General features: G+C 40.0%; 2 protein-coding genes across 2 annotated transcripts; one reads left to right on the forward strand and one right to left on the reverse strand.

Annotated features, from left to right (window-relative positions):
• The first annotated feature begins 548 nt into the window (after positions 1-548).
• Positions 549-3,110, forward strand: LOC140880948 (ALA-interacting subunit 3-like). The gene is made up of 8 exons (XM_073285853.1): positions 549-780; positions 925-983; positions 1,086-1,160; positions 1,629-1,763; positions 1,851-1,921; positions 2,001-2,301; positions 2,501-2,790; positions 2,880-3,110. Exons 1-8 carry the CDS (start codon positions 723-725, stop codon positions 2,932-2,934), a joined length of 1,044 nt encoding a protein of 347 aa, XP_073141954.1. The 5' UTR covers positions 549-722; the 3' UTR covers positions 2,935-3,110.
• A 1,653-nt stretch (positions 3,111-4,763) lies between these two features.
• Positions 4,764-27,365, reverse strand: LOC140879010 (uncharacterized). Its single transcript, XM_073282641.1, has 2 exons — positions 27,054-27,365; positions 4,764-5,606 (listed from the first exon to the last, which is right to left on the reverse strand). The coding sequence occupies exons 1-2, from the start codon at positions 27,363-27,365 to the stop codon at positions 4,764-4,766; spliced, it is 1,155 nt and encodes a 384-aa protein (XP_073138742.1).

The following is a 27,365-nucleotide window of genomic DNA, read 5'->3' on the forward strand; positions in this document are numbered from 1 at the left end:
TCTATCTATATTTATAATAAAAAAAAATAATACTTTTATCATAAAACCTAAATACGAGATCCGTCTCACAAAATTAACTCATGACATGAATTTTTTTAAGCAATACTTTTTCCTAGTTGTCCAAATAAGACATTCATCTTATAAAATTGCCTTATGATATCTTCTCACAAAAGTTTTGTGTTCTCTTTATATATTTACTGATATTTATGTATTTTTATATATATAATATTGTTATTTATCTAAAACAATGTACATAAATAATTATATGACATTCTATATATATATATATATATGTTCCAAAAATAAATAAAAGACCGTAACATAAAATAAATAAATTAAATAATATTGCCAAAAAATTCCCACCATTGAATCACAATATCACTTAACATACACTGATTAATAAATTAATAAATTTTTAGATTTTATTCTCTTTATTTTTTTTGAAAGAATATTTTCAGATTTTCAGTTATCACCCGCGTTTCATTCTCCAACCACCTTTTATTTTCAGATTTAATTTCAAAAATATCTCATTGAAAAATAGAAAAAAAGGAAACGAAACGAAACGGATAAAGGAAACTTTGAAGCGTAATCCATGCAATCAGATGCTGGAAATTTCCCTTTTCTCTTTCCGAAATCACACAATTTATAAGAATTATGCCGGTTTTTGTAACCGATTGTTAAATAAATAAAAGGGTGATCTCTGTTTGTTCACAATCTGCGCGATGAGCTCTGGAGATGGAGCCTCCCAATCATCTTCCAAGAAATCCAAGAAACCCAGATGTACGGATATCCGTTGTCATTTTTCCGAATGAAATTTAGAGTCTTTGCTTCGTATTTTATGTGGGATTTTGATAATGTGTTTATTTATTTTTTCCCTTGATTTTATCTTGCGATTTTTCTTTTAAAAATTCCGAAATTTTTCAGATTCTAGGTTTACCCAGCAAGAACTTCCTGCATGCAAGCCAATTCTAACCCCAGGATTGGTAAGGATTTTAGTGTGTGTAGAAGTTTATTATGTTCTTATGCATTTCCAGTGAAATTCTTGATTTAATTAGCTAAATGTTGTATCTTTTGATTCTATTCAGGTTATATCAACTTTCATCTTCATTGGCATTACCTTTATTCCAATCGGCCTCTCCTCCTTGTCTGCATCGGAAGCCGTAAATGTTCTATTTATATCATATTTTGATTGACTGCTCCGATTTAATATTGAGTAGGGGCGGAACCAGCAATTTGAATTCAACTTAGTTTTTGAGATGAAACTGTTCCTCTGGTTCAATCATAATCTACAGTAGTTTAGTCTTAAATTTAGTCAAGGTAGAGTCGAGCCCGTTTTCGGATTCATGTTAGTTTGCTTACCGATATAATGCGTATGATAAATGGGAAAGTCATGTATACATTTTATGTTGGTCTCTGTTGTTATGTAGAATGGTGAAGATTATTGTAGTATGAATCAGCTCGCGCGGTGATTCAATAGATTTTGGTGATGAGATTGGATTTTTTTCCAAAAGTACTTGGGCATAAAGTTTTCAAACGTTTTTCGTTATACAGCCATCCTGACTCTGTGGCAATCTTCAGATTACTTGATGGATGTAGCTGAACTATTTGTTTGTCTAACATGTTCGTAGGTCGTCGAAATTTTAGACCGATACGATGAGGTTTGCATTTCATCAAATGCCAATGATATTGAAGCTGCACATTTTGAGAGAATTGGTTATATCCAGGATGACAGAACGAACAAAACCTGTACCAGGACCTTAACTGTGAGCCTCATTTTTGTGATTTGATAGCCTTTTTAATCCCTTTTTGTTTCTGTTATTCAACGCGTGAATCGTCGATTGTGCCTCAAGGTTCCAAAGAAGATGAAGCAGCCAATTTTTGTGTACTATCAGCTGGATGATTTCTATCAGAACCATCGCCGGTTCGTAAAAATCATCTGTTTCATTTCTTATAACTATTATAACTCTCCTTTTGAGTTGAATGTCCTATTCTTGATGCAGATATGTAAAAAGTAGAAGTGATGAGCAGTACAAGAGCCCAGAATATGAGCAAAAGACAAAGACATGTGAGCCAGAGGCTTTCAACGATGATCGCAAGCCCATCGTCCCTTGTGGTCTAGTCGCATGGAGTTTATTCAACGACACATACACCATTTCAATAAATGGGAACACCATACCAATCAACAAGAAAGACATCGCATGGAGAAGCGACAGAACCCATAAATTCGGATCCAACGTATATCCGAAAAACTTCCAAACTCGAGGCCTTGTTGGGGGTGCGAAACTCAACGAGAGCATACCCGTTAGTCCAACTTCACCTCTTATTTGTTGGCGAATCCAGTGATTCAGTAGAGAGTGGGGATGAAGGGGGCAACTCAATTGATTTGATAAAAGTTAAAACACAACATTTCAACATGAAGAGAAAAGATTGCCCCCCTTACCTCTTCCTACAATCCCTCATGCTTAACTCACATTTGATCCTCTTCCTTTCTTATCTGCAGTTGAGTGAGCAAGAAGATCTTCTTGTTTGGATGCGGACCGCAGCACTGCCCAATTTTCGGAAACTCTACGGGAGGATCGAGACTGATCTTGAAGCCAATGCCAAGTTGACAGTAGTGATACAAAACAACTACAACACCTATTCTTTCGACGGGAAAAAGAATCTAGTGATATCCACAACAACTTGGATCGGCGGAAAGAACGATTTCTTGGGCCAAATTTACATCGCAGTTGGTGGGATTTGCCTGGTTCTTGCTGTAGCTTTCATCCTCGTGTATCTCCTCAGGCCAAGGTGTCTAATTATTGTGCAGATTCAGTTAAATTTAAGAGTTTGGGTAAACGAAATTTAGCTAATTATATAAACTTTGGTGATCTTTGCAGGCCTTTAGGGGATCCAGCATACTTGTCTTGGAACAAAGATCCTCCCTCTGACTGATTCTTTTATTCTTAATCTTTGCTACATAGTTATTAACCAGGATGCGATGTTTCACTTGTCAATATGATAGGATAGTTTTGGTATTTACGGTTTGTGTTGTCTATGCTACACAGGGTGAGTTATACAAACAAACATCTTAGACTGGGGTGGATCGCTTTTAAATATTTGAATTGAATGTCCTATTTTTTTTTTTTTTCCAAATTATATCTTCATTACATTCAGGTTCTGTTTGATTCTGATTTCGACTTCTCCCGAGGTTTGCAACTACTGGGGAAATATTGCTTGTATATTTGGCCTCTAAAAAATTTTGAAATGTATTATATTGTATTATGATTATAGTAAATATATTTGAAAACGCTGAGTGTACCAGAAGATAAATTGGTGAAGAAAACTTAAATATGCCATTAGCAAATACTTCTATATAAGTTCCAATATTAAGGTAACTCCAAATTTTTTTATGAAACGTTCATATAAAAAAAGTGATTATATGAACTTTTCTTTAAGCTTCGAAAATTTTGTAAAGAAAAGTTTATGATAATTTTTTAAAAAAAGCTTTGCAAACACTATCTCAATTATAGTTTTTTTTTGTTTTGTTTTTGTTTTTGTTTTTGTTTTTGTTTTTTGTTTTTTGGAAATGGGAAGCAAATTTGTGTATGCTTATATATCTATCAGGTAGGCGATGTATAGCTGGACATGGGCAAAACACTGGATAACGCATCAATGTCCTTGTAAAGAGAATCTAGATTCCAAGTTGTAATTAGTGGAACGAATATACGTATGTCGATCGAATTTTCAAAAGCATAATTATTTATTTTATAAAACTTAACTCACACACAAAAATAAATAGTGTAGAAATTTATATTACACAAAAGAAAGGTAGAAACCCACTTACAGTATTCGATTTTTAAGAAAATCGTGTAGGAGTAAACGTTGTTGAAGATCCTCGAATGGAGCAAAAACTTGAACTATATTCACGACAAAAATCTGCTCGGTTTCAAGGGAATTAAGCTGCTCGATTTTTTTGGACAAAATGCAACTCCTCGCTCGACTTCGGCGCTGCTTCTTGGCTTGATCTTGAACAACTTTCTAGATTTGGTTGCGGTAGATGATTGCTTGAACCTGGACAGATTCGAAGGCTTCAGGAACGAGGAGAAACTTGCTCTCGAAATGGACAGAAATATCTTCAAAAATGGATAGAAAGTTTACTTCGAAACGATGCCGACTTTTTCCGAGTTTTCTGGGCACTTTGAAGATCGAGACCGAGCAGAATTTCTGAGCTTTTGAATGGTTGCTGTGTGCTTCGAATTCCAGCAGGAACAAGGCTGGTTGAGATCTTTGATATTTGGACAAGAGATACGATCAAGATTTGGACAGAAACTTTGATCGAGTACTCCGAGATTTCTGGGCAGAAACTTGATGTTTCGAATTGTTTCTGTGATGCTCCAAACTTGGGACGAAAATAGGCTATATAATACCTCTGATTTAAGGACCGAATTTGACTTCAAGATTCTGCTGAAATTTCCCAACTTTAGCAGTTCCTTGATCACTAGAAAAATGGAAGAAATGGAGCTCGAAAATGGTAGAATATTGTATGGGATTGTGATGCTCGAACTTTTGTGAGTTTTCCATAAGCAGAAATCCCCAATTTATAGGCTTCAAGTATCTACTGAAAAGCCTCCCATGATCAATCATTTATCCTCCATAATAGTCATTAATCTCCATTACATGACTGTTACACTAGCTGTTATGATTCTTCAGTTTTGAATTTGAAACAACCTTCGGTTATGGTTCATGTCTTCTTCAGTTATGGCTCATCATCGGCTGGGTTCTCACATCCCACCCTCCTTATTGAGAGTTTCGTCCTCAAAACTTGAGTCGAACTGTTTTTCAAAAAGATAAGGATATTGTTTCCGCATCTTCTCTTCGAGTTCCCATGTAGCTTCCCTTTCAGAATGATTAGACCACTGTACTTTGACATAGGGAATGGTCCGTCGCCTCAGCACTTGGTTCTTTGTATCCACAATTCGGATAGGAACCTCTTCATACTTGAGTTCCTTATTCAGATTTCCTTCAACTACAAGAGGTTCAATTTCAAGGACATGACTTGGGTCTGAAATATACTTTCTTAGCTGAGATACATGGAAAAAATTATGAATTCTTGACATATCCGGTGGTAATGCCAATCTATATGCCAATGTTCCCACCTTGTCCAAAATTTCAGAAGGTCCGACATATCTTGAGTTTAACTTCCCGTTTTTCCCGAACCGGATCACCCCTTTCATAGGTGAGACTTTAACATAAGCCTTTTCACCTATTTCAAATTCCAACGGTCGTCTCTTCATATCAGCCCAACTCTTTTGTCGATCTTGAGCAGCTTTGAGTCTTTTCTTGATGATAGACACTTTTTTTACTGTTGTTTGGACGAGTTCAGGTCCAGTGATAGCTTTCTCTCCCACTTCATTCCAATAGAAAGGTGAACGACACTTTCTCCCATACAAGACTTCGTATGGTGCCATTCCTATACTGCTGTGGTAACTATTATTGTAAGCAAACTTGATTAAAGGTAAGTGTTCACTCCAGTTACCACTAAAGTCTAGGGCACAAGCCCTCAACATATCTTCCAAGGTTTGAATTGTTCTCTCTGTTTGGCCATCAGTTTTGCGGATGGTAGGCTGTACTGAGAGTAACCTTGGTTCCCATTACTTCTTGAAAACTTTTCCAGAATCGGGACACAAATCTCGGATCCCTATCCGACAAAATACTAGCAGGTACCCCGTGTAATCTCACTATATTGTCCATATATAGGGTAGCTAGTATATCCAGGTTATAATTCATGCGGACCGGTAGGAAGTGCACTGTCTTTGTTAGTCTATCCACAATTGCCCATATCCCGTTATGACTCTGTCTTGACTTGGGTAAACCAACAACAAAATCCATAGAAATGTGCTCCCATTTCCATTCCGAAATTTCCAGGGGCTGCAGTAATCCTCCAGGTCGTTGATGTTCGGCTTTGACTTGCTGACAAACCTGGCATCTAGAAACAAACTATAAGGCCCGAAAATATTAAGTTCTTAATTACGGGATTTAAGATTTAAATTCCGAATAAGAGAGAAAAGATGAATTTAAGAATGTATGGAAATTAGAGATTTCAATTTCGGGTCAGAAATATTTAATTTGAGGATTTTTCGGATTTTAAGATTTTAATATCCGGAATTCTTAAATTAAAAGATTAAAAATATTTGCAATTGATATTTATGGAATTTAAGATGTAATTCCAAGATTATAAATATCAAGGATTTAATTTGAGGATGAAATCCGAGCAAGGAACCATTTGCAAATATTGAGTAGTTCAAGGACTAAAATGCGATAAGGTCCGAAATGATTTAATTTTAATCCGAAAATATTTAATTTGAAAATATTTAGAGTTTAGACTTGAATTCTAATATTCTTAAATTATTTAGGATTGAAATTGAATTAAATCGCTTGTCCGGGGATTGAATTGCAATTAGGCCAAAGTTCAGGGACCAAAATGCAATTGTCATGAAAGTGGCCATAAAAACGTGGAAAGGGAAGGAAAAGCCATCAGATTCCCATCCAAGAAACGAGAAGGGGGCAGAAAGGGTTCCAAGTCCAATTTTTGAGATTTCAAGCTCCGATATCTTTCGATCCGCCCGGTAGAATTTCCGATTAAACATATATTTGCGATCACAGCTCCGAGTGCTACGTTTTGACGTAATTTTTATGAAGTTCTACCATGTTTGAATTTTAAGTTGTTGTTAGAATTATGATTTGATTGTATAAACGTGTTCTAGTATATACGACGATAGCATATCTAAGACGGATCGAGAAAAGATCGTCGTTTGGACATGTTTTTGAATTATTGAAGAATTTTGTACAATCTGATTTTTAGGGGATGATGTTCACGTGTATAAGCTGCTGAAATTGTGATGATATTGAGCTTACATGATTAACAAGATGATGTTTATGCTTTTGGAATTTCCAATTTTGATCCGTTACGCCGTCGGTTTGAATTCCGGTTATGGGATCAAGTTGTTAGATTGTTTGATCCTAAATAAGAATGAAATGATATAGAAAGCTCTTCTTGAATGATATATCAATTCATTTCAGATTTGAAGTGCAAGAGATCGAGTTCGAGTTGACGAGTTTGAGAAGTTAGCCTTTGAACCAAGAAAGAGGGAAGAAGGTTTGAAGCTAGTTCGCCTTGAATGATTGCAATGCTATGAGCAGATATTGATAAGAGTTCTTTGATGTTATTGTCCAGAATTGGAGCTTCTCAGATTCAGAAGGAAAGGTATGAATAGACATTAATAAGATGGGCAAAATAACTCGAGATTGTTTCTGATTATCGAGTTGCCTAAAATCACATACATGCATATTTTAATATATGTTATTGTTTACGTTTACATAAATGGGATAGATTATTCAAGATAGATATCTTCTTGAATTCCCAGAATATTTATGTAAATGTTTACTTGTCTTCTTTGATTTATAGTATTTTCTGTATTGAACATGTTTTATGTATTACATGTGATACTTACAGATTTGTCGGTATCGTTGAGTGATTATATGCTCATATGATTATATGATTGATGTGTTCAAGGTGTTTTATAGCATTTAATGCATACAGAACATGTTGCATTCATCTTGAACTCCAGCCTGAAAAGCACAGAGGGCAGAATGGCCTAGAGTGCAGATGACGTTTGGAGAACTGTAGTGAGTGGCATGGAATGTAGATTTACTTTCAGAGTCAGATGACTCATGGCACGAAATATAGATTTATTTTTCAGAGCTAGATGACTCACTATAGTTGCACCAAAGTCAGGGGAATTGAGATATTTATCACCACCTCGATTGGGAGAGTCGGTGGTCGGTTAAAGATTTTATTTCCCCGGAATCCCAGAACTACGATTTATTGATATCAGATTTGATAGCCTATTCCTTGGCACATGCATTGCATTTATGCATTAACCTAGAGATTTTTATGGTTTAAAATATACGTTTATAAATGCTAGCATGTTATGTTATTATATGACATTCATGATTGAATAAGTTACATGCTTAAATGATGTATATGCATGTTGTTCATACTGAGATTTATTCTCACCGGAGTTATCTGGCTGTTGCTTTGTTTGTATGTGTGCATTGCATCAGGTTTGGGGCATGAGCGAGTCAGATGTGGCTTGGATAGCTCAAGATTGAGAAAGATTAGCATGTGGTGACTTCGGGCTAAGAATAGATTGCTGTCAAATGCATGTTAGAAGGTGTTGATTTAGTTTGAGCTTAAAAAACTTAGAATCGAGTTTATTGTATTGCACCTTAGAAACATGTATGCGATTATTGTTATGTCTAGATATGCATGTGTTTATGCTTCGGACATATTGAGATTATGTATGCAATTTTTCTGATTTGAAATAGCCCTAACAACTTTGATCTTTGTTGTAGCCTTTGATAATTTTTGTAAATTTCTGCACCGACCCTTCTTGGTAGAATGAGCATAAATTTTACTGAAAACTCCGATTAGGGTGCGGTTGGCGGCATTGGAAAGCTAAGACAAAGATCTACAACTGTTATGTTTATCATTTTACCAGATTCTGTCCGAAACCTATGCGCGGGCGCGCGTGGGGTTCTGAAAAAAAAAATTGGTTTGAATATTCTTTTATTATATGATTAATTGTTGATTAATCGTTTATTGTCCTAATATGAGATTAGCAACCCGAGGTCCCCACAACAGGTGGTATCAGAGCGTAAAGTCTTGGACTAAGCTAGAAGTTGAGCGGGGGTAGATTGAGTCGCATGCATTTATAGTATGGCATGAGCATGCTTTACTTGCTTTACAGAATTGTATGCGACTATGATTGCTTGATTGAACACTACTTGCTTTATTGAGATAAGAATTACATGCTTATATGTTGATATGTATGCCTGATTTCTTGAATTCATTAGAATAAGTGAATTCGTTTTAAGCATGTAATATGTGAAAAAGCATGAGAAATTGCAAGTATGTGTTCTATTCAGAAGCATGAGATTATATGTATGATATACTGACATTGTATGTTATAATCCCTGCCATATATATTGCTTCTGTTATTGAATAAGACAGATTATGCAGATAGCATGAGAACCTCAGACAGAACAGAACCGCAGATAGAACAGAGCAGTGTTAAAGTATGTTTTTGAGCCGATTGCACTGAGGAGTATGTTAGTTGAACAACTCCAAAGCTATTGATCATCAACTCAGAAAGATACAGAATATGCTATGTCTAGAAAGGGGTTGAATTGAGAAAGGGGTTGAATTGATCATCAACTCCAAAGCTATTGATCATCATCAACTCCAAAGCTATTACTCACTATAGTTGTAACACCCGGTATTTTAAATACGTAAATTCGCATGCATAATTAGAAATTTTATTTATTTAGAATTTTAGATTTATGGATTAAATAATTATGTGAAATTATTTGTGCATGTTTTAATTTATTTTAATCATTTAACCCATAATTAGTGATTTTCACGATTTATGGAAATTAATTGTTTTTGATCGCGTAGACGGGACCGTGGACGGACGAGATGACAACTTTCTATCCAAATTATTTTATGAGTCTGTTTAGAGCTCAAAAATATTATTTTGAGTTTTATTTCCTCAATATTTTTAGTATTTAATTTTATATAATTTTAGGAGTCCGTTTTATTCAAAATAAGCCAAAATAGTGACTTTTAATTATTTTTAAAATTCCCTTAATTATATATTTCGGGATTTTAATTTTAGTTATCAGATTTTACATCTTAATTAGAGTTTTTAAGTTATATATTTTACATTTAAAAACCCTTATTAATATTTTAATTATCCTAAAAACCTACTTTTAATTAAATTAAAAACCTAAACCTATCCTACCCAAATCCCTCACCCGATCACTCTCACAGCCGCCACCCCTCTCCTTCATTTCTTCTTCGACCGATCAGCAGCCTCCAAGAAGGCTCCATAGACGTTTTTCTTCGAAGCTTCAAGGTTGTTCGTCGTTCCGTCGTCCCGGATTCGTTCTACACGCTCCTACCTCTTCTTTTAACGGTGCAAGGCATGTTTTCTTTCATTTTTAAGGTGTCATATCAGTGTTTATGTGTATGTGTGCGTGAGCATCAGATTTCTCCAACAATTTTCAGAAAAACGAGAACAATGCGGGTTTTATGCGTGTGTTCTTGCGTTTCTTGATCATATTCATGTTTTTCTTAACCATGATTCGTACTACTGCTGGTCAAGGGGATTTAGGATGCGTGAGGGAGGCCTAGACTTGAATGGCTTGAGTGGCTCGAGCCAAACGAGCCCAGGAAACCACCAAGTGCAGATCGGCCTCCATGGATGCGTAGCTAGGGTTCGAGGGAAGTGGGGTTCGGGCTTGGTTTAGGACGTGCATGGGGTCAGGGCTAGGGCCAAGTCAGGACCGCCCAAATGTGGGCTACGTCTGGGCGGTGGGGCTCCGGCCAGGGGCGGCCGGAGCTGGCCGGCAGCAGGCCGGGAAGGCCTACTGCTCTCGGCCGAGAGGAAGCAAGGGAGGGGGTCACGGGTTGGGGCTGGTTTCGGGGTCTGGGCCGGGTCTGAGTGGTCCGGGTTGGGTCAGTAGGGTAGTGGGTCGGGTTAAGTTGGTCCGGGTCCGGGTTGGTGGGCCGGGCTCGAGTCTTTTTAATTTTAAAGTATTTTATGATTTAATTGATTTTTGGGCCAATTAATTAGAAATAAAATGATTTGGGTTCCATTTAATTATTTGGGTTAAATTTAATTATTATTGGGCTTAATTAAATTAATTTAAGTTAATCACTTAATTTTTATGGGCCTTGGGGCCCATGAGAGTTATTGGGCCAGTCTTTGGGCTTTTTGGCCCATTGGGCCAGAATAGGTCGTTATTGGGCCAGGAAGGTTTTTAATGGGCATTAATTATTTAATTGGGCATAGAATAATTTTTATTGGGCTTAAGTATGTTATGGGCCAGATTTAAGTAAATGGGCTTGAGTGTTAGGGCCAGCAGTTCAGTACAATCCATGAGAAATTTGCATGTGTCCTGAATATATATTTAATTATTTTATGCATGGAAGTTATTTTTAATATTTATATGTTAGTATGAAATTAAATTAAATATATATGAAGGACACACATTTTATTTAAGTACATGCATTCATGAAATAATTTTTATGCATGATTTAATGTTTAAGGTTGAGCAAAAAAAAATATTTTATGTTGAAAGTTGAAGTAGTGTGACAATTTAAGGGGACTCGTCCCCATATGTGAACTATTGAAGGGCAGTTTACTGCCAATTTAAGAGGTGATTCGTCACCGCCACGTACGTTGGTTTCCACGCTGATCAGTATTTGATGTATGATTTAAGGTTACACTATGGATATAACCATGCGATGTTAGAAAATACTTTGCTCAACAATGTAGGTATTATTTATGTTATGATATTTAAGTTAATTTAAGTTATGTGATGTCAATGATATTTTAAGCATGCTCATTCATGTATATGTTATGTATTAGTATTAAAGTGATTTAAATTATTTTAAACCCTTGTTATGTTAGCATGTTGGGCCTCTAGGCTCACTACACTGGTATGGTGCAGGTGAGTACGTAGAGGACGTAGTACCCACTGGAGGCGAGGACGTATGAGCAGACTGGCAGTGATCCCCGTGACCGTTGTCTGAGTCTTTATGCATGTCTCGAATTTTTAGCATGTTATATTTTAATTATTTTCAGTGGTTGTGATTTGGGATATTTTATTTTAAGTAATTTTTCAGTGCATGCAAAACTTTAATTTATTTCACTTTTGTCAGTATTTTATTTAACGCATGACTCAGATATTTATATTATGAAACGTTAAGTTTTCGAGTTGTTGCATTATTTTTATTCAAGTTATTTATTTTTAAATCTATTTATTCTGTGCATATATGTATGGGCATGTATGTACATATTTTTACTTAGAAAATTTTTTTTTCCGCATATTTATTTATTAATTATAGAGTTAGGATCGTTTCAGTTGGTATCAAAGCACGGTCCTTGGAAGGGTCATTACTGCTATGCGAGCTCAGAAATCCACGCTACCGGTCTGTAAGTTTTAAGTGTTTATAGTATGATTTACTTTTAAGGATTTAAGTTAGCATTAATTTTAAACCACTTAGTTATGCATGGCGATTTACGTAAAGAAATATGTGGTGGTGCAGAATGCCTCCCAGACCGATGAACAGACGTGGGGGATCTCCACCTACACCTCCACCTCCACCTCCGCAGAACCCACTTGCAGCATTGGAGCAGGCTAATGCTACTTTGATGACAGGAGTTACTGCTCTGTTAGAGCAGCAGGCTTCACGTCCCAGAATGTCCCATGAGGAGGACGTAGCTGAGCGGTTCCAGAAGAAGGGGCCGAAGGAGTTCCTTGGGACCACCGATCCATTGGTGGCTGAGGGGTGGATTCGTTCTTTGGAGTCCATCTTTGCATATATGGGGATCACAGATGCGGACAGGGTGAACTGTGCAACGTATATGTTGAGGGGAGACGCAACTCTTTGGTGGGAGGGTGCTGCCAGGGGAGTACATCTCCCTACACTGTCTTGGGCGGAGTTCAGGCGTGTCTTATACGCCAAGTATTTCACAGAGGATGTGAGGAGTCGCATGATCCGGGAGTTTATGAGTCTCCGGCAGGGGGACAGGTCAGTGGTGGAGTACGTGAGCCAGTTCGAGAGGGGCTGTCATTTTGTGCCTCTGATTGCAGACAGTCCACCGGAGAAAATGAGGCAGTTTGTGGAGGGACTGAGAGCGGATATTAAGCACGACGTACGTATGATGGACGTCGCTACATATGAGGCGGCAGTTAGTAGAGCACTGAGGTCAGAGGAGGGTAGGAGAGAGATGCAGCGAGAGCAGCAGGGGAAGAGACAGTTTCAGTCGGGGTATCAGCGACCATCTTCGCAGCCTCCTGCAAAAAAGCAGTTTACTGGGCCGGTTAAGGGCCCGAATCCGCAGCAGCAGAGGCCACAACAGCATAGGGGCGGGGCCCCTAATGCTATAGGTTTTCCTACTTGCCCGAAGTGTCAGAAGATGCATTCGGGACCTTGTCTGTTGGGAGAAGGAGTTTGTTACCACTGCAGAGAGCCAGGGCATCAGATAGCTAACTGCCCGAGGAAGAAGAACACGGCTGGTAGAGTGTTCGTCATGCAGGCGGAGGAGGCAGACCCAGACACCTCCTTGATCACTGGTATATCTTATCCCTAGAATTTTATAATTTTCCCTTTAGTTAAGAATCTCGTTTTCTTGAGAAATTGTTGTTATTTGGGTTATCTATCTGCATGTTAGAATAAGAAGCATGTTTTACTTGTGATTAGAATTAAGGGTTATTAGTGTCTTGTTGGGGGAAAGTTTAGTAGTTGCATGAAATTGTTGGGATTCTTCTGCGTGCAGGGAGAATTCTAGTTGGAGGTAACTCCACGTTTGCGTTGCTAGATTCAGGGGCTACGCATTCGTTTATCTCCCTAGAGTTCATCAGACGGATAGGCATCACACCGGAGATTGCCAACAGTGGTTATGATGTCACTATGCTGTCAGGACAGATTATTACTACCTCTAGTGTCATCCGAGAGCTGGAGTTAGAGCTACAGGGACACTCCATTCGCGCAGATGTAGTGGTTTTGCCGTTAAGCGGCTTTGATTTGATATTGGGTATGGACTGGTTGACAGTCAATGGAGCTTCGATTGATTTTCGTCGGAGGTCAGTGTCAGTGAAACCGTCAGGAGGCGACCCGTTTACTTTCCATGCATCTCAGAGCAGTGATTTTCCTCAGGTGATATCTCTTATTCAGGCGAGGAAGTTGTTGAGATGGGGTTGTCAGGGGTTTCTAGCGAGTATTGTCATGGCCTCAAAACCATCTAACAGATCATTATCCGAGATAGAGGTGGTTCGTGACTTTCCATATGTCTTTCCGGAGGATGTTGCAGGAATTCCACTAGTGAGAGATGTGGAGTTCAGCATTGACTTAGTGCCAGACACCGTGTCTATCTCTAAGGCACCATACAGACTTGCTCCTACCGAGATGAAAGAGTTGAAGGAGCAGATACAGGAATTATTAGAGAAAGGCTTTGTTTGTCCTAGCTTTTCTCCATGGGGAGCTCCAGTGTTATTTGTGAAGAAGAAAGATGGCAGTATGAGACTGTGCATCGATTATCGAGAGCTCAATAGGGTCACAGTGAAGAATAAGTATCCACTGCCGAGGATAGAGGATTTATTTGATCAGTTGAAGGGAGCTTCAGTGTTCTCCAAGATCGACCTGCGATCTGGTTATCATCAGCTGCGGGTTAGAGATGAAGATGTGTCCAAGACTGCTTTCCGGACACGGTATGGGCATTACGAGTTCCTAGTGATGCGATTTGGGATGACCAATGCTCCAGCGGTTTTCATGGATCTCATGAACCGAGTTTTTCAGCCGTATCTAGATCAGTTCATCATAGTCTTCATTGATGATATCTTGATCTACTCTAGGAGCATTGAGGAGCATAGACAGCATCTACAGACAGCCTTGCAGACTTTGAGGGAGCATCGTTTGTATGCCAAGTTCAGCAAGTGTGAGTTTTGGTTCGAGCAGGTGGCATTTCTTGGCCACATTATTTCGAGAGATGGAATTGCAGTTGATCAGTCGAAGGTTGAGGCAGTGCAGAATTGGGGTATTCCGAAGAATGCTTCGGAGATTCGCAGTTTCTTGGGTTTGGCAGGATATTATAGGAAGTTCATCAAGAGTTTTTCCTCTATTGCAGTACCCTTGACTTCCTTAACCAAGAAGAATGCGAAGTTTATCTGGAGTTCAGACTGTCAGAGGAGCTTGGATCAGCTGAAGGAAGCACTCACTACTGCACTGGTGTTAGCGGTGACAGTACCACACGAGGAGTTAGTGGTGTACACCGACGCGTCTAAGCTGGGTTTAGACGCAGTACTTATGCAGTGTGGCAAGGTTATTGCGTATGCGTCGAGGCAGCTGAAGGTTCATGAGCAGAATTACCCGACGCATGACTTGGAGTTAGCAGCAGTGGTTTTCGCTTTGAAAATCTGGAGGCACTATCTGTATGGCGAGAAGTGCAAGATTTTCACTGATCACAAGAGCCTCAAGTACTTCTTCACTCAGAAGGAGTTGAACATGAGGCAACGGAGATGGTTGGAGTTGGTGAAGGATTATGACTGTGACATTAGCTACCATCCGGGTAAAGCTAATGTAGTAGCAGATACTTTGAGTCGGAAGTCGTCAGTGGTATCATGTTTGACCGTACAATTACCACTACAGAGCGAGATTCAGAGATTTGACTTGGAGTGTTATTCGAGTGGTCATGCACCGAGCTTGTCAGTTTTGACGGTGCAGCCAGTTCTGCGAGATCGGATCAGGGATGGACAGTCTACTGATGAGGAGTTGCAGCGATGGAGATAGAGAGATGAGGCCAAGGGTAATCTCCTGTATACAGTTTTGGATGACATTGTTCAGTACCGTGGTAGGATGTGGGTACCGAACGTCGATCAGTTGAGAGCTGAGATTTTAGCATAGGCTCACACATCTCCGTACTCCATTCACCCCGGAAGTACGAAGATGTACAGAGATTTGCAGCTATTGTATTGGTGGCCCGGGATGAAGAGAGACATCGGGAGAGTGGTGTCAGAGTGCTTGAGTTGTCAGCAAGTCAAGGCAGAGCATCAGCGTCCAGCAGGACTTCTTAGACCTCTTCCTATTCCGGAATGGAAATGGGAGAATATTACGATGGACTTTGTGGTTGGCTTATCGAGGAGTGCCAGAGGTTGCACAGCGATTTGGGTGATTGTGGATAGACTCACCAAGTCAGCTCATTTCTTGCCGGTGAGGACTACTTACTCATTGACACAGTATGCAGAGCTTTACATCAAGGAGATTGTTAGGTTGCATGACATACCAGTGTCGATTGTGTCAGACAGAGATCCGAGATTCACATCCGCGTTTTGGAAGAGTCTGCACACAGCTTTGGGGACCAGACTTTTGTTCAGCACCGCATTCCATCCCCAGACAGATGGTCAGTCTGAGAGAGTGATCCAGGTTCTCGAGGATCTTCTGAGAGCTTGTTTCATCGATTTTCAGGGCTCGTGGGAGACTAGACTGCCATTAGTGGGGACTCGCTACCCGGAGTTGTTCGGGTAAGTACTTTAATTTCGAGAACGAAATCCAATTTAAGGGGGGGAGAATTGTAACACCCGATATTTTAAATACGTAAATTCGCATGCATAATTAGGAATTTTATTTATTTAGAATTTTAGATTTATGGGTTAAATAATTATGTGAAATTATTTGTGCATGTTTTAAGTTATTTTAAGCATTTAACCCATAATTAGTGATTTTCACGATTTATAAAAATTAATTGTTTTTGATCGCGTAGACGGGACCGTGGACGGACGAGATGACAACTTTCTATCCAAATTATTTTATGAGTCTTTTTAGAGCCCAAAAATATTATTTTGAGTTTTATTTACTCAATATTTTTAGTATTTAATTTTATATAATTTTAGGAGTCCGTTTTATTCAAAATAAGCCAAAATAGTGACTTTTAATTATTTTTAAAATTCCCTTAATTATATATTTCGGGATTTTAATTTTAGTTATCAGATTTTACATCTTAATTAGAGTTTTTAAGTTATATATTTTACATTTAAAAACCCTTATTAATATTTTAATTATCCTAAAAACCTACTTTTAATTAAATTAAAAACCTAAACCTATCCTACCCAAATCCCTCACCCGATCACTCTCACAGCCGCCACCCCTCTCCTTCATTTCTTCTTCGACCGATCAGCAGCCTCCAAGAAGGCTCCATAGACGTTTTTCTTCGAAGCTTCAAGGTTGTTCGTCGTCCCGTCGTCCCGGATTTGTTCTACACGCTCCTACCTCTTCTTTTAACGGTGCAAGACATGTTTTCTTTCGTTTTTAAGGTGCCATATCAGTGTTTATGTGTATGTGTGCGTGAGCATCAGATTTCTCCAACAATTTTCAAAAAAACGAGAACAGTGCGGGTTTTATGCGTGTGTTCTTGCGTTTCTTGATCATATTCATGTTTTTCTTAACCATGATTCGTACTACTGCTGGTCAAGGGGATTTAGGATGCGTGAGGGAGGCCTAGACTCAAATGGCTCGAGTGGCTCGAGCCAAACGAGCCCAGGAAACCACCAAGTGCAGATCGGCCTCCATGGATGCGCAGCTAGGGTTCGAGGGAAGTGGGGTTCGGGCTTGGTTTAGGACGTGCATTGGGTCAGGGATAGGGCCAAGTCGGGACCGCCCAGACGTGGGCTACGTCTGGGCGGCGGGGTTTCGGCCAGGGGCGGCCGGAGCTGGCCGGCAGCAGGCCGGGAAGGCCTACTGCTCTCGGCCGAGAGGAAGCAAGGGAGGGGGTCACGGGTTGGGGCTGGTTTCGGGGTTTGGGCCGGGTCTGAGTGGTTCGGGTCGGGTCAGTAGGGTAGTGGGTCGGGTTAAGTTGGTCCAGGTCCGGGTTGGTGGGCCCGGCTCGAGTCTTTTTAATTTTAAAATATTTTATGATTTAATTGGTTTTTGGGCCAATTAATTAGAAATAAAATGATTTGGGTTCCATTTAATTATTTGGGTTAAATTTAATTATTATTGGGCTTAATTAAATTAATTTAAGTTAATCACTTAATTTTTATGGGCCTTGGGGCCCATGAGAGTTATTGGGCCAATCTTTGGGCTTTTGGGCCCATTGGGCCAGAATAGGTCGTTATTGGGCCAGGAAGGTTTTTAATGGGCTTTAATTATTTAATTGGACATAGAATAATTTTAATTGGGCTTAAGTATGTTATGGGCCAGATTTAAGTAAATGAGCTTGAGTGTTAGGGCCAGCAGTTCAGTACAATCCATGAGAAATTTGCATGTGTCCTGAATATATATTTAATTATTTTATGCATGGAAGTTATTTTTAATATTTATATGTTAGTATGAAATTAAATTAAATATATATGAAGGACACACATTTTATTTAAGTACATGCATTCATGAAATAATTTTTATGCATGATTTAATGTTTAAGGTTGAGCAAAAGAAAATATTTTATGTTGGAAGTTGAAGTAGTGTGGCAATTTAAGGGGGACTCGTCCCCATATGTGAACTATTGAAGGGCAGTTTACTGCCAATTTAAGAGGTGATTCGTCACCGCCACGTACGTTGGTTTTCACGCTGATCAGTATTTGATGTATGATTTAAGGTTACACTATGGATACAACCATGCGATGTTAGAAAATACTTTGCTCAACAATGTAGGTATTATTTATGTTATGATATTTAAGTTAATTTAAGTTATGTGATGTCAATGATATTTTAAGCATGCTCATTCATGTATATGTTATGTATTAGTATTAAAGTGATTTAAATTATTTTAAACCCTTGTTATGTTAGCATGTTGGGCCTCTAGGCTCACTACACTGGTATGGTGCAGGTGAGTACGTAGAGGACGTAGTACCCACTGGAGGCGAGGACGTATGAGCAGACTGGCAGTGATCCCCGTGACCGTTGTCTGAGTCTTTATGCATGTCTCGAATTTTTAGCATGTTATATTTTAATTATTTTCAGTGGTTGTGATTTGGGATATTTTATTTTAAGTAATTTTTCAGTGCATGCAAAACTTTAATTTATTTCACTTTTGTCAGTATTTTATTTAACGCATGACTCAGATATTTATATTATGAAATGTTAAGTTTTCGAGTTGTTGCATTATTTTTATTCAAGTTATTTATTTTTAAATCTATTTATTCTGTGCATATATGTATGGGCATGTATGTACATATTTTTACTTAGAAAATTTTTTTTTCCGCATATTTATTTATTAATTATAGAGTTAGGGTCGTTTCAGTTGGTATCAAAGCACGGTCCTTGGAGGGGTCATTACTGCTATGCGAGCTCAGAAATCCACGCTACCGGTCTGTAAGTTTTAAGTGTTTATAGTATGATTTACTTTTAAGGATTTAAGTTAGCATTAATTTTAAACCAGTTAGTTATGCATGGCGATTTACGTAAAGAAATATGTGGTGGTGCAGAATGCCTCCCAGACCGATGAACAGACATGGGGGATCTCCACCTACACCTCCACCTCCACCTCCACCTCCACCTCCGCAGAACCCACTTGCAGCATTGGAGCAGGACAATGCTACTTTGATGGCAGGAGTTACTGCTCTGTTAGAGCAGCAGGCTTCACGTCCCAGAATGTCCCATGAGGAGGACGTAGCTGAGCGGTTCCAGAAGAAGGGACCGAAGGAGTTCCTTGGTACCACCGATCCATTGGTGGCTGAGGGGTGGATTCGTTCTTTGGAGTCCATCTTTGCATATATGGGGATCACAGATGCGGACAGGGTGAACTGTGCGACGTATATGTTGAGGGGAGACGCAGCTCTTTGTTGGGAGGGTGCTGCCAGGGGAGTACACCTCCCTACACTGTCTTGGGCGGAGTTCAGGCGTGTCTTCTACGCCAAGTATTTCACGGAGGATGTGAGGAGTCGCATGATCCGGGAGTTTATGAGTCTTCGACAGGGGGACAGGTCAGTGGTGGAGTACATGAGCCAGTTCGAGAGGGGCTGTCATTTTGTGCCTCTGATTGCAGACAGTCCACCGGAGAAGATGAGGCAGTTTGTGGAGGGACTGAGAGCGGATATTAAGCACGACGTACGTATGATGGACGTCGCTACATATGAGGCGGCAGTTAGTAGAGCACTGAGGTCAGAGGAGGGTAGGAGAGAGATGCAGCGAGAGCAGCAGGGGAACAGACAGTTTCAGTCGGGGTATCAGCGACCATCTTCGCAGCCTCCTGCGAAGAAGCAGTTTACTGGGCCGGCTAAGGGCCCGAATCCGCAGCAGAGGCACAGCAGCAGAGGCCACAGCAGCAGAGGGGTGGGGCCCCTAATGCTATAGGTTTTCCTACTTGCCCGAAGTGTCAGAAGATGCATTCGGGACCTTGTCTGTTGGGAGCAGGAGTTTGTTACCACTGCAGAGAGCCAGGGCATCAGATAGCTAACTGCCCGAGGAAGAAGAACCCGACTGGTAGAGTGTTCGTCATGCAGGCGGAAGAGGCAGACCCAGACACCTCCTTGATCACTGGTATATCTTATCCCTAGAATTTTATAATTTTCCCTTTAGTTAAGAATCTCGTTTTCTTGAGAAATTGTTGTTATTTGAGTTATCTATCTGCATGTTAGAATAAGAAGCATGTTTTACTTGTGATTAGAATTAAGGGTTATTAGTGTCTTGTTGGGGGAAAGTTTAGTAGTGGCATGAAATTGTTGGGATTCTTCTGCGTGCAGGGAGAATTCTAGTTGGATGTAACTCCACGTTTGCGTTGCTAGATTCAGGGGCTACGCATTCGTTTATCTCCCTAGAGTTCATCAGACGGATAGGCATCACACCGGAGATTGCCAACAGTGGTTATGATGTCACTATGCCGTCAGGATAGATTATTACTACCTCTAGTGTCATCCGAGAGCTGGAGTTAGAGCTACAGGGACACTCCATCCGTGTCTATCTCTAAGGCACCATACAGACTTGCTCCTACCTAGATGAAAGAGTTGAAGGAGCAGATACAGGAATTATTAGAGAAAGGCTTTGTTCGTCCTAGCTTTTCTCCATGGGGAGCTCCAGTGTTATTTGTGAAGAATAAGGATGACAGTATGAGACTGTGCATCGATTATCGAGAGCTCAATAGGGTCACAGTGAAGAATAAGTATCCACTGCCGAGGATAGAGGATTTATTTGATCAGTTGCAGGGAGCTTCAGTGTTCTCCAAGATCGACCTGCGATCTGGTTATCATCAGCTGCGGGTTAGAGATGCAGATGTGTCCAAGACTGCTTTCCGGACACGGTATGGGCATTACGAGTTCCTAGTGATGCGATTTGGGATGACCAATGCTCCAGCGGTTTTCATGGATCTCATGAACCGAGTTTTTCAGCCGTATCTAGATCAGTTCATCATAGTCTTCATTGATGATATCTTGATCTACTCTAGGAGCATTGAGGAGCATAGACAGCATCTACAGACAGCCTTGCAGACTTTGAGGGAGCATCGTTTGTATGCCAAGTTCAGCAAGTGCGAGTTTTGGCTCGAGCAGGTGGCATTTCTTGGCCACATTATTTCGAGAGATGGAATTGCAGTTGATCAGTCGAAGGTTGAGGCAGTGCAGAATTGGGGTATTCCAAAGAATGCTTCGGAGATTCGCAGTTTTTTGGGTTTGGCAGGATATTATAGGAAGTTCATCAAGGGTTTTTTCTCTATTGCAGTACCCTTGACTTCCTTAACCAAGAAGAATGCGAAGTTTATCTAGAGTTCAGACTGTCAGAGGAGCTTCGATCAGCTGAAGGAAGCACTCATTACTGCACCGGTGTTAGCGGTGACAGTACCACACGAGGAGTTAGTGGTGTACACCGACGCGTCTAAGCTGGGTTTAGGCGCAGTACTTATGCAGTGTGGCAAGGTTATTGCGTATGCGTCGAGGCAGCTGAAGGTTCATGAGCAGAATTACCCGACGCATGACTTGGAGTTAGCAGCAGTGGTTTTCGCTTTGAAAATCTGGAGGCACTATCTGTATGGCGAGAAGTGCAAGATTTTCACTGATCACAAGAGCCTCAAGTACTTCTTCACTCAGAAGGAGTTGAACATGAGGCAACGGAGATGGTTGGAGTTGGTGAAGGATTATGACTGTGACATTAGCTACCATCCGGGTAAAGCTAATGTAGTAGCAGATGCTTTGAGTCGGAAGTCGTCAGTGGTATCATGTTTGACCGTACAGTTACCACTACAGAGCGAGATTCAGAGATTTGACTTGGAGTGTTATTCGAGTGGTCATGCACCGAGCTTGTCAGTGTTGACGGTGCAGCCAGTTCTGCGAGATCGGATCAGGGATGGACAGTCTACTGATGAGGAGTTGCAGCGATGGAGACAGAGAGATGAGGCCAAGGGTAATCTCCTGTATACAGTTGTGGATGGCATTGTTCAGTACCGTGGTAGGATGTGGGTACCGAACGTCGATCAGTTGAGAGCTGAGATTTTAGCAGAGGCTCACACATCTCCGTACTCCATTCACCCCGGAAGTACGAAGATGTACAGAGATTTGCAGCTATTGTATTGGTGGCCCGGGATGAAGAGAGACATCGGGAGAGTGATGTCAGAGTGCTTGACTTGTCAGCAAGTCAAGGCAGAGCATCAGCGTCCAGCAGGACTTCTTAGACCTCTTCCTATTCCGGAATGGAAATGGGAGAATATTACGATGGACTTTGTGGTTGGCTTACCGAGGAGTGCCAGAGGTTGCACAGCGATTTGGGTGATTGTGGATAGACTCACCAAGTCAGCTCATTTCTTGCCGGTGAGAACTACTTACTCATTGACACAGTATGCAGAGCTTTACATCAAGGAGATTGTTAGGTTGCATGGCATACCAGTGTCGATTGTGTCAGACAGAGATCCGAGATTCACATCCACGTTTTGGAAGAGTCTGCACACAGCTTTGGGGACCAGACTTTTGTTCAGCACCGCATTCCATCCCCAGACAGATGGTCAGTCTGAGAGAGAAATCCAGGTTCTCGAGGATCTTCTGAGAGCTTGTGTCATCGATTTTCAGGGTTCGTGGGAGACTAGACTGCCATTAGTGGAGTTTACCTATAACAACAGTTTTCAGTCGTCTATAGGTATGGCTCCTTATGCAGCATTGTATGGGAGGAGATGCAGATCTCCTATGCATTGGGATGAGGTTGGTGAGAGGATTTTACTTGGTTCTGAGATTGTGCAGCAGACAGCTGACATTGTGACTCAGATTCGGGATCGGATGAGGACTGCTCAGAGTCGTCAGAAGAGTTATGCAGATACTCGACGACGAGATTTGGAGTTCGCTGTAGGTAATCACGTATTCCTGAAGGTGTCACCTATGAAGGGAGTAGTGCGGTTTGGCCGGAGAGGCAAGCTTAATCCGAGATATATAGGGCCATTCGAGATCTTGGAGAGAGTTGGCACGTTGGTCTACCGTTTAGCTCTACCACCAGGGCTAGCGGTAGTGCACAACGTTTTCCATGTATCCATGCTTCGGAGATATGTCTCCAACCCGTCGCATGTGTTGGATTTTGAGCCTCTTCAGTTGACACCGGAGTTAGCATTTGAGGAGAGGCCTATACGGATCTTGGCTAGGGAGGAGCGGAGGCTTAGGACGCATGTCATACCGATGGTCAGAGTCCAGCGGCTGAATCACTCGGAGGAGGAAGCTACTTGGGAGACCGAGGCAGATATGAGGACTCGCTACCCGGAGTTGTTCGGGTAAGTACTTTAATTTCGAGGACGAAATCCAATTTAAGGGGGGGAGAATTGTAACACCCGGTATTTTAAATACGTAAATTCGCATGCATAATTAGGAATTTTATTTATTTAGAATTTTAGATTTATGGGTTAAATAATTATGTGAAATTATTTGTGCATGTTTTAAGTTATTTTAAGCATTTAACCCATAATTAGTGATTTTCACGATTTATGGAAATTAATTGTTTTTGATCGCGTAGACGGGACCGTGGACGGACGAGATGACAACTTTCTATCCAAATTATTTTATGAGTCTTTTTAGAGCCCAAAAATATTATTTTGAGTTTTATTTCCTCAATATTTTTAGTATTTAATTTTATATAATTTTAGGAGTCCGTTTTATTCAAAATAAGCCAAAATAGTGACTTTTAATTATTTTTAAAATTCCCTTAATTATATATTTTGGGATTTTAATTTTAGTTATCAGATTTTACATCTTAATTAGAGTTTTTAAGTTATATATTTTACATTTAAAAACCCTTATTAATATTTTAATTATCCTAAAAACCTACTTTTAATTAAATTAAAAACCTAAACCTATCCTACCCAAATCCCTCACCCGATCACTCTCACAGCCGCCACCCCTCTCCTTCATTTCTTCTTCGACCGATCAGCAGCCTCCAAGAAGGCTCCATAGACGTTTTTCTTCGAAGCTTCAAGGTTTTTCGTCGTCCCGTCGTCCCGAATTCGTTCTACACTCTCCTACCTCTTCTTTTAACCGTGCAAGGCATGTTTTCTTTCGTTTTAAGGTGCCATATCAGTGTTTATGTGTATGTGTGCGTGAGCATCAGATTTCTCCAACAATTTTCAGAAAAACGAGAACAGTGCGGGTTTTATGCGTGTGTTCTTGCGTTTCTTGATCATATTCATGTTTTTCTTAACCATGATTCATACTACTGCTGGTCAAGGGGATTTAGGATGCGTGAGGGAGGCCTAGACTCAAATGGCTCGAGTGGCTCGAGCCAAACGAGCCCAGGAAACCACCAAGTGCAGATCGGCCTCCATGGATGCGCAGCTAGGGTTCGAGGGAAGTGGGGTTCGGGCTTGGTTTAGGACGTGCATGGGGTCAGGGCTAGGGCCAGGTCGGGACCGCCCAGACTTGGGCTACGTCTGGGCAGCGGGGCTCTGGCCAGGAGCGGCCGGAGCTGGCCGGCAGCAGGCCGGGAAGGCCTACTGCTCTCGGCCGAGAGGAAGCAAGGGAGGGGGTCACGGGTTGGGGCTGGTTTCAGGGTTTGGGCCGGGTATGAGTGGTCCGGGTCGGGTCAGTAGGGTAGTGGGTCGGGTTAAGTTGGTCCGGGTCCGGGTTGGTGGGACGTGCTCAAGTCTTTTTAATTTTAAAGTATTTTATGATTTAATTGGTTTTTGGGCCAATTAATTAGAAATAAAATGATTTGGGTTCCATTTAATTATTTGGGTTAAATTTAATTATTATTGGGCTTAATTAAATTAATTTAAGTTAATCACTTAATTTTTATGGGCCTTGGGGCTCATGAGAGTTATTGGGCCAGTCTTTGGGCTTTTGGGCCCATTGGGCCAGAATAGGTCGTTATTGGGCCAGGAAGGTTTTTAATGGGCTTTAATTATTTAATTGGGCATAGAATAATTTTTATTGGGCTTAAGTATGTTATGGGCCAGATTTAAGTAAATGGGCTTGAGTGTTAGGGTCAGCAGTTCAGTACAATCCATGAGAAATTTGCATGTGTCCTGAATATATATTTAATTATTTTATGCATGGAAGTTATTTTTAATATTTATATGTTAGTATGAAATTAAATTAAATATATATGAAGGACACACATTTTATTTAAGTACATGCATTCATGAAATAATTTTTATACATGATTTAATGTTTAAGGTTGAGCAAAAGAAAATATTTTATGTTGGAAGTTGAAGTAGTGTGACAATTTAAGGGGGACTCGTCCCCATATGTGAACTATTGAAGGGCAGTTTACTGCCAATTTAAGAGGTGATTCGTCACCGCCACGTACGTTGGTTTCCACGCTGATCAGTATTTGATGTATGATTTAAGGTTACACTATGGATACAACCATGCGATGTTAGAAAATACTTTGCTCAACAATGTAGGTATTATTTATGTTATGATATTTAAGTTAATTTAAGTTATGTGATGTCAATGATATTTTAAGCATGCTCATTCATGTATATGTTATGTATTAGTATTAAAGTGATTTAAATTATTTTAAACCCTTGTTATGTTAGCATGTTGGGCCTCTAGGCTTACTACACTAGTATGGTGCAGGTGAGTACGTAGAGGACGTAGTACCCACTGGAGGCGAGGACGTATGAGCAGACTGGCAGTGATCCCCGTGACCGTTGTCTGAGTCTTTATGCATGTCTCGAATTTTTAGCATGTTATATTTTAATTATTTTCAGTGGTTGTGATTTGGGATATTTTATTTTAAGTAATTTTTCAGTGCATGCAAAACTTTAATTTATTTCACTTTTGTCAGTATTTTATTTAACGCATGACTCAGATATTTATATTATGAAATGTTAAGTTTTCGAGTTGTTGCATTATTTTTATTCAAGTTATTTATTTTTAAATCTATTTATTCTGTGCATATATGTATGGGCATGTATGTACATATTTTTACTTAGAAAATTTTTTTCCGCATATTTATTTATTAATTATAGAGTTAGGGTCGTTTCAATAGTTGCACCAAAGTAAGAGGAATTGAGATATTTATCACCACCTCGATTGGGAGAGTCGGTGGTCGGTTAAAGATTTTATTTCCCCGGGATCCCAGAACTACGATTTATTGATATCAGTTTTGATAGTCTATTCCTTGGCACATGCATTGCATTTATGCATTAACCTAGAGATTTTTATGGTTTAGAATATGCGTTTATAAATGCTAGCATGTTATGTTATTATATGACATTCATGATTGAATAAGTTACATGCTTAAATGATGTATATGCATGTTGTTCATACTGAGATTTATTCTCACCGGAGTTATCCGGCTGTTGCTTTGTTTGTATGTGTGCATTGCATTAGGTTTGGGGCATGAGCGAGTCAGATGTGGCTTGGATAGCTCAAGATTGAGAAAGATTATCATGTTGTAACTTCGGGCTAAGAATAGATTGCTGTCAAATGCATGTTAGAAGGTGTTGATTTAGTTTGAGCTTAGAAAACTTAGAATTGAGTTTATTGTATTGCACCTTAGAAACATGTATGCGATTATTGTTATGTCTAGATATGCATGTGTTTATGCTTCGGACATATTGAGATTATGTATGCAATTTTTCAGATTTGAAATAGCCCTAGCAACTTTGATCTTTGTTGTAGCCTTTGATAATTTTTATAAATTTCTGCACCGACCCTTCTTGGTAGAATGAGCATAAATTTTTACTGAAAACTCCGATTAGGGTGCAGTTGGCGGCATTGGAAAGCTAAGACAAATATCTACAACTGTTATGTTTATTATTTTACCAGGTTCTATCCGAAACATATGCGCGGGCGCGCCTGAAGTGGGGCGCGGGCGCGCGTGGGGTTCTGAAAAAAAAAAATTTTTGAATATTATTTTATTATATGATTAATTGTTGATTAATCGTTTATTGCCCTAAGATGAGATTAGCAACCCGAGGTCCCCACACAAACTCTGCAACGTTCTTTTTCATTCCATTCCACCAAAAATTTCCTTTCAAATCCCTATACATTTTGGTACTGCCGGGGTGGACTGAAAATTTTGATTTGTGTGCTTCGGACATTACCTCCTGACGAAGATTGTCAATGTCAGGTACACACAATCGTCCTTTTATCCACATAACTCCATTGGGATCTATTTCAAGATTTGGTGCCTTTCCTTCTCCTGCTTGCTCCCTGAGTTTTGCTAAAGAAGGATCTTGGTTCTGTTTCAACTTGACTGTTTTTCGAAGACATGGTTGTGCTGAGAGTGAGGCTAAGATTACCTTACTCATGTTCTTCCGACTTAGAGCATCAGCTACCTTGTTTACTTTTCCAGGGTGGTAGCTTATTGTCAAGTTATAATCCTTCAATAGTTCAATCCACCTTCTCTGTCTCAT

This window comes from Henckelia pumila, chromosome 2, assembly GCF_033568475.1.
Source record: "Henckelia pumila isolate YLH828 chromosome 2, ASM3356847v2, whole genome shotgun sequence".
NCBI classification, from domain to species: Eukaryota; Viridiplantae; Streptophyta; class Magnoliopsida; order Lamiales; family Gesneriaceae; genus Henckelia; species Henckelia pumila.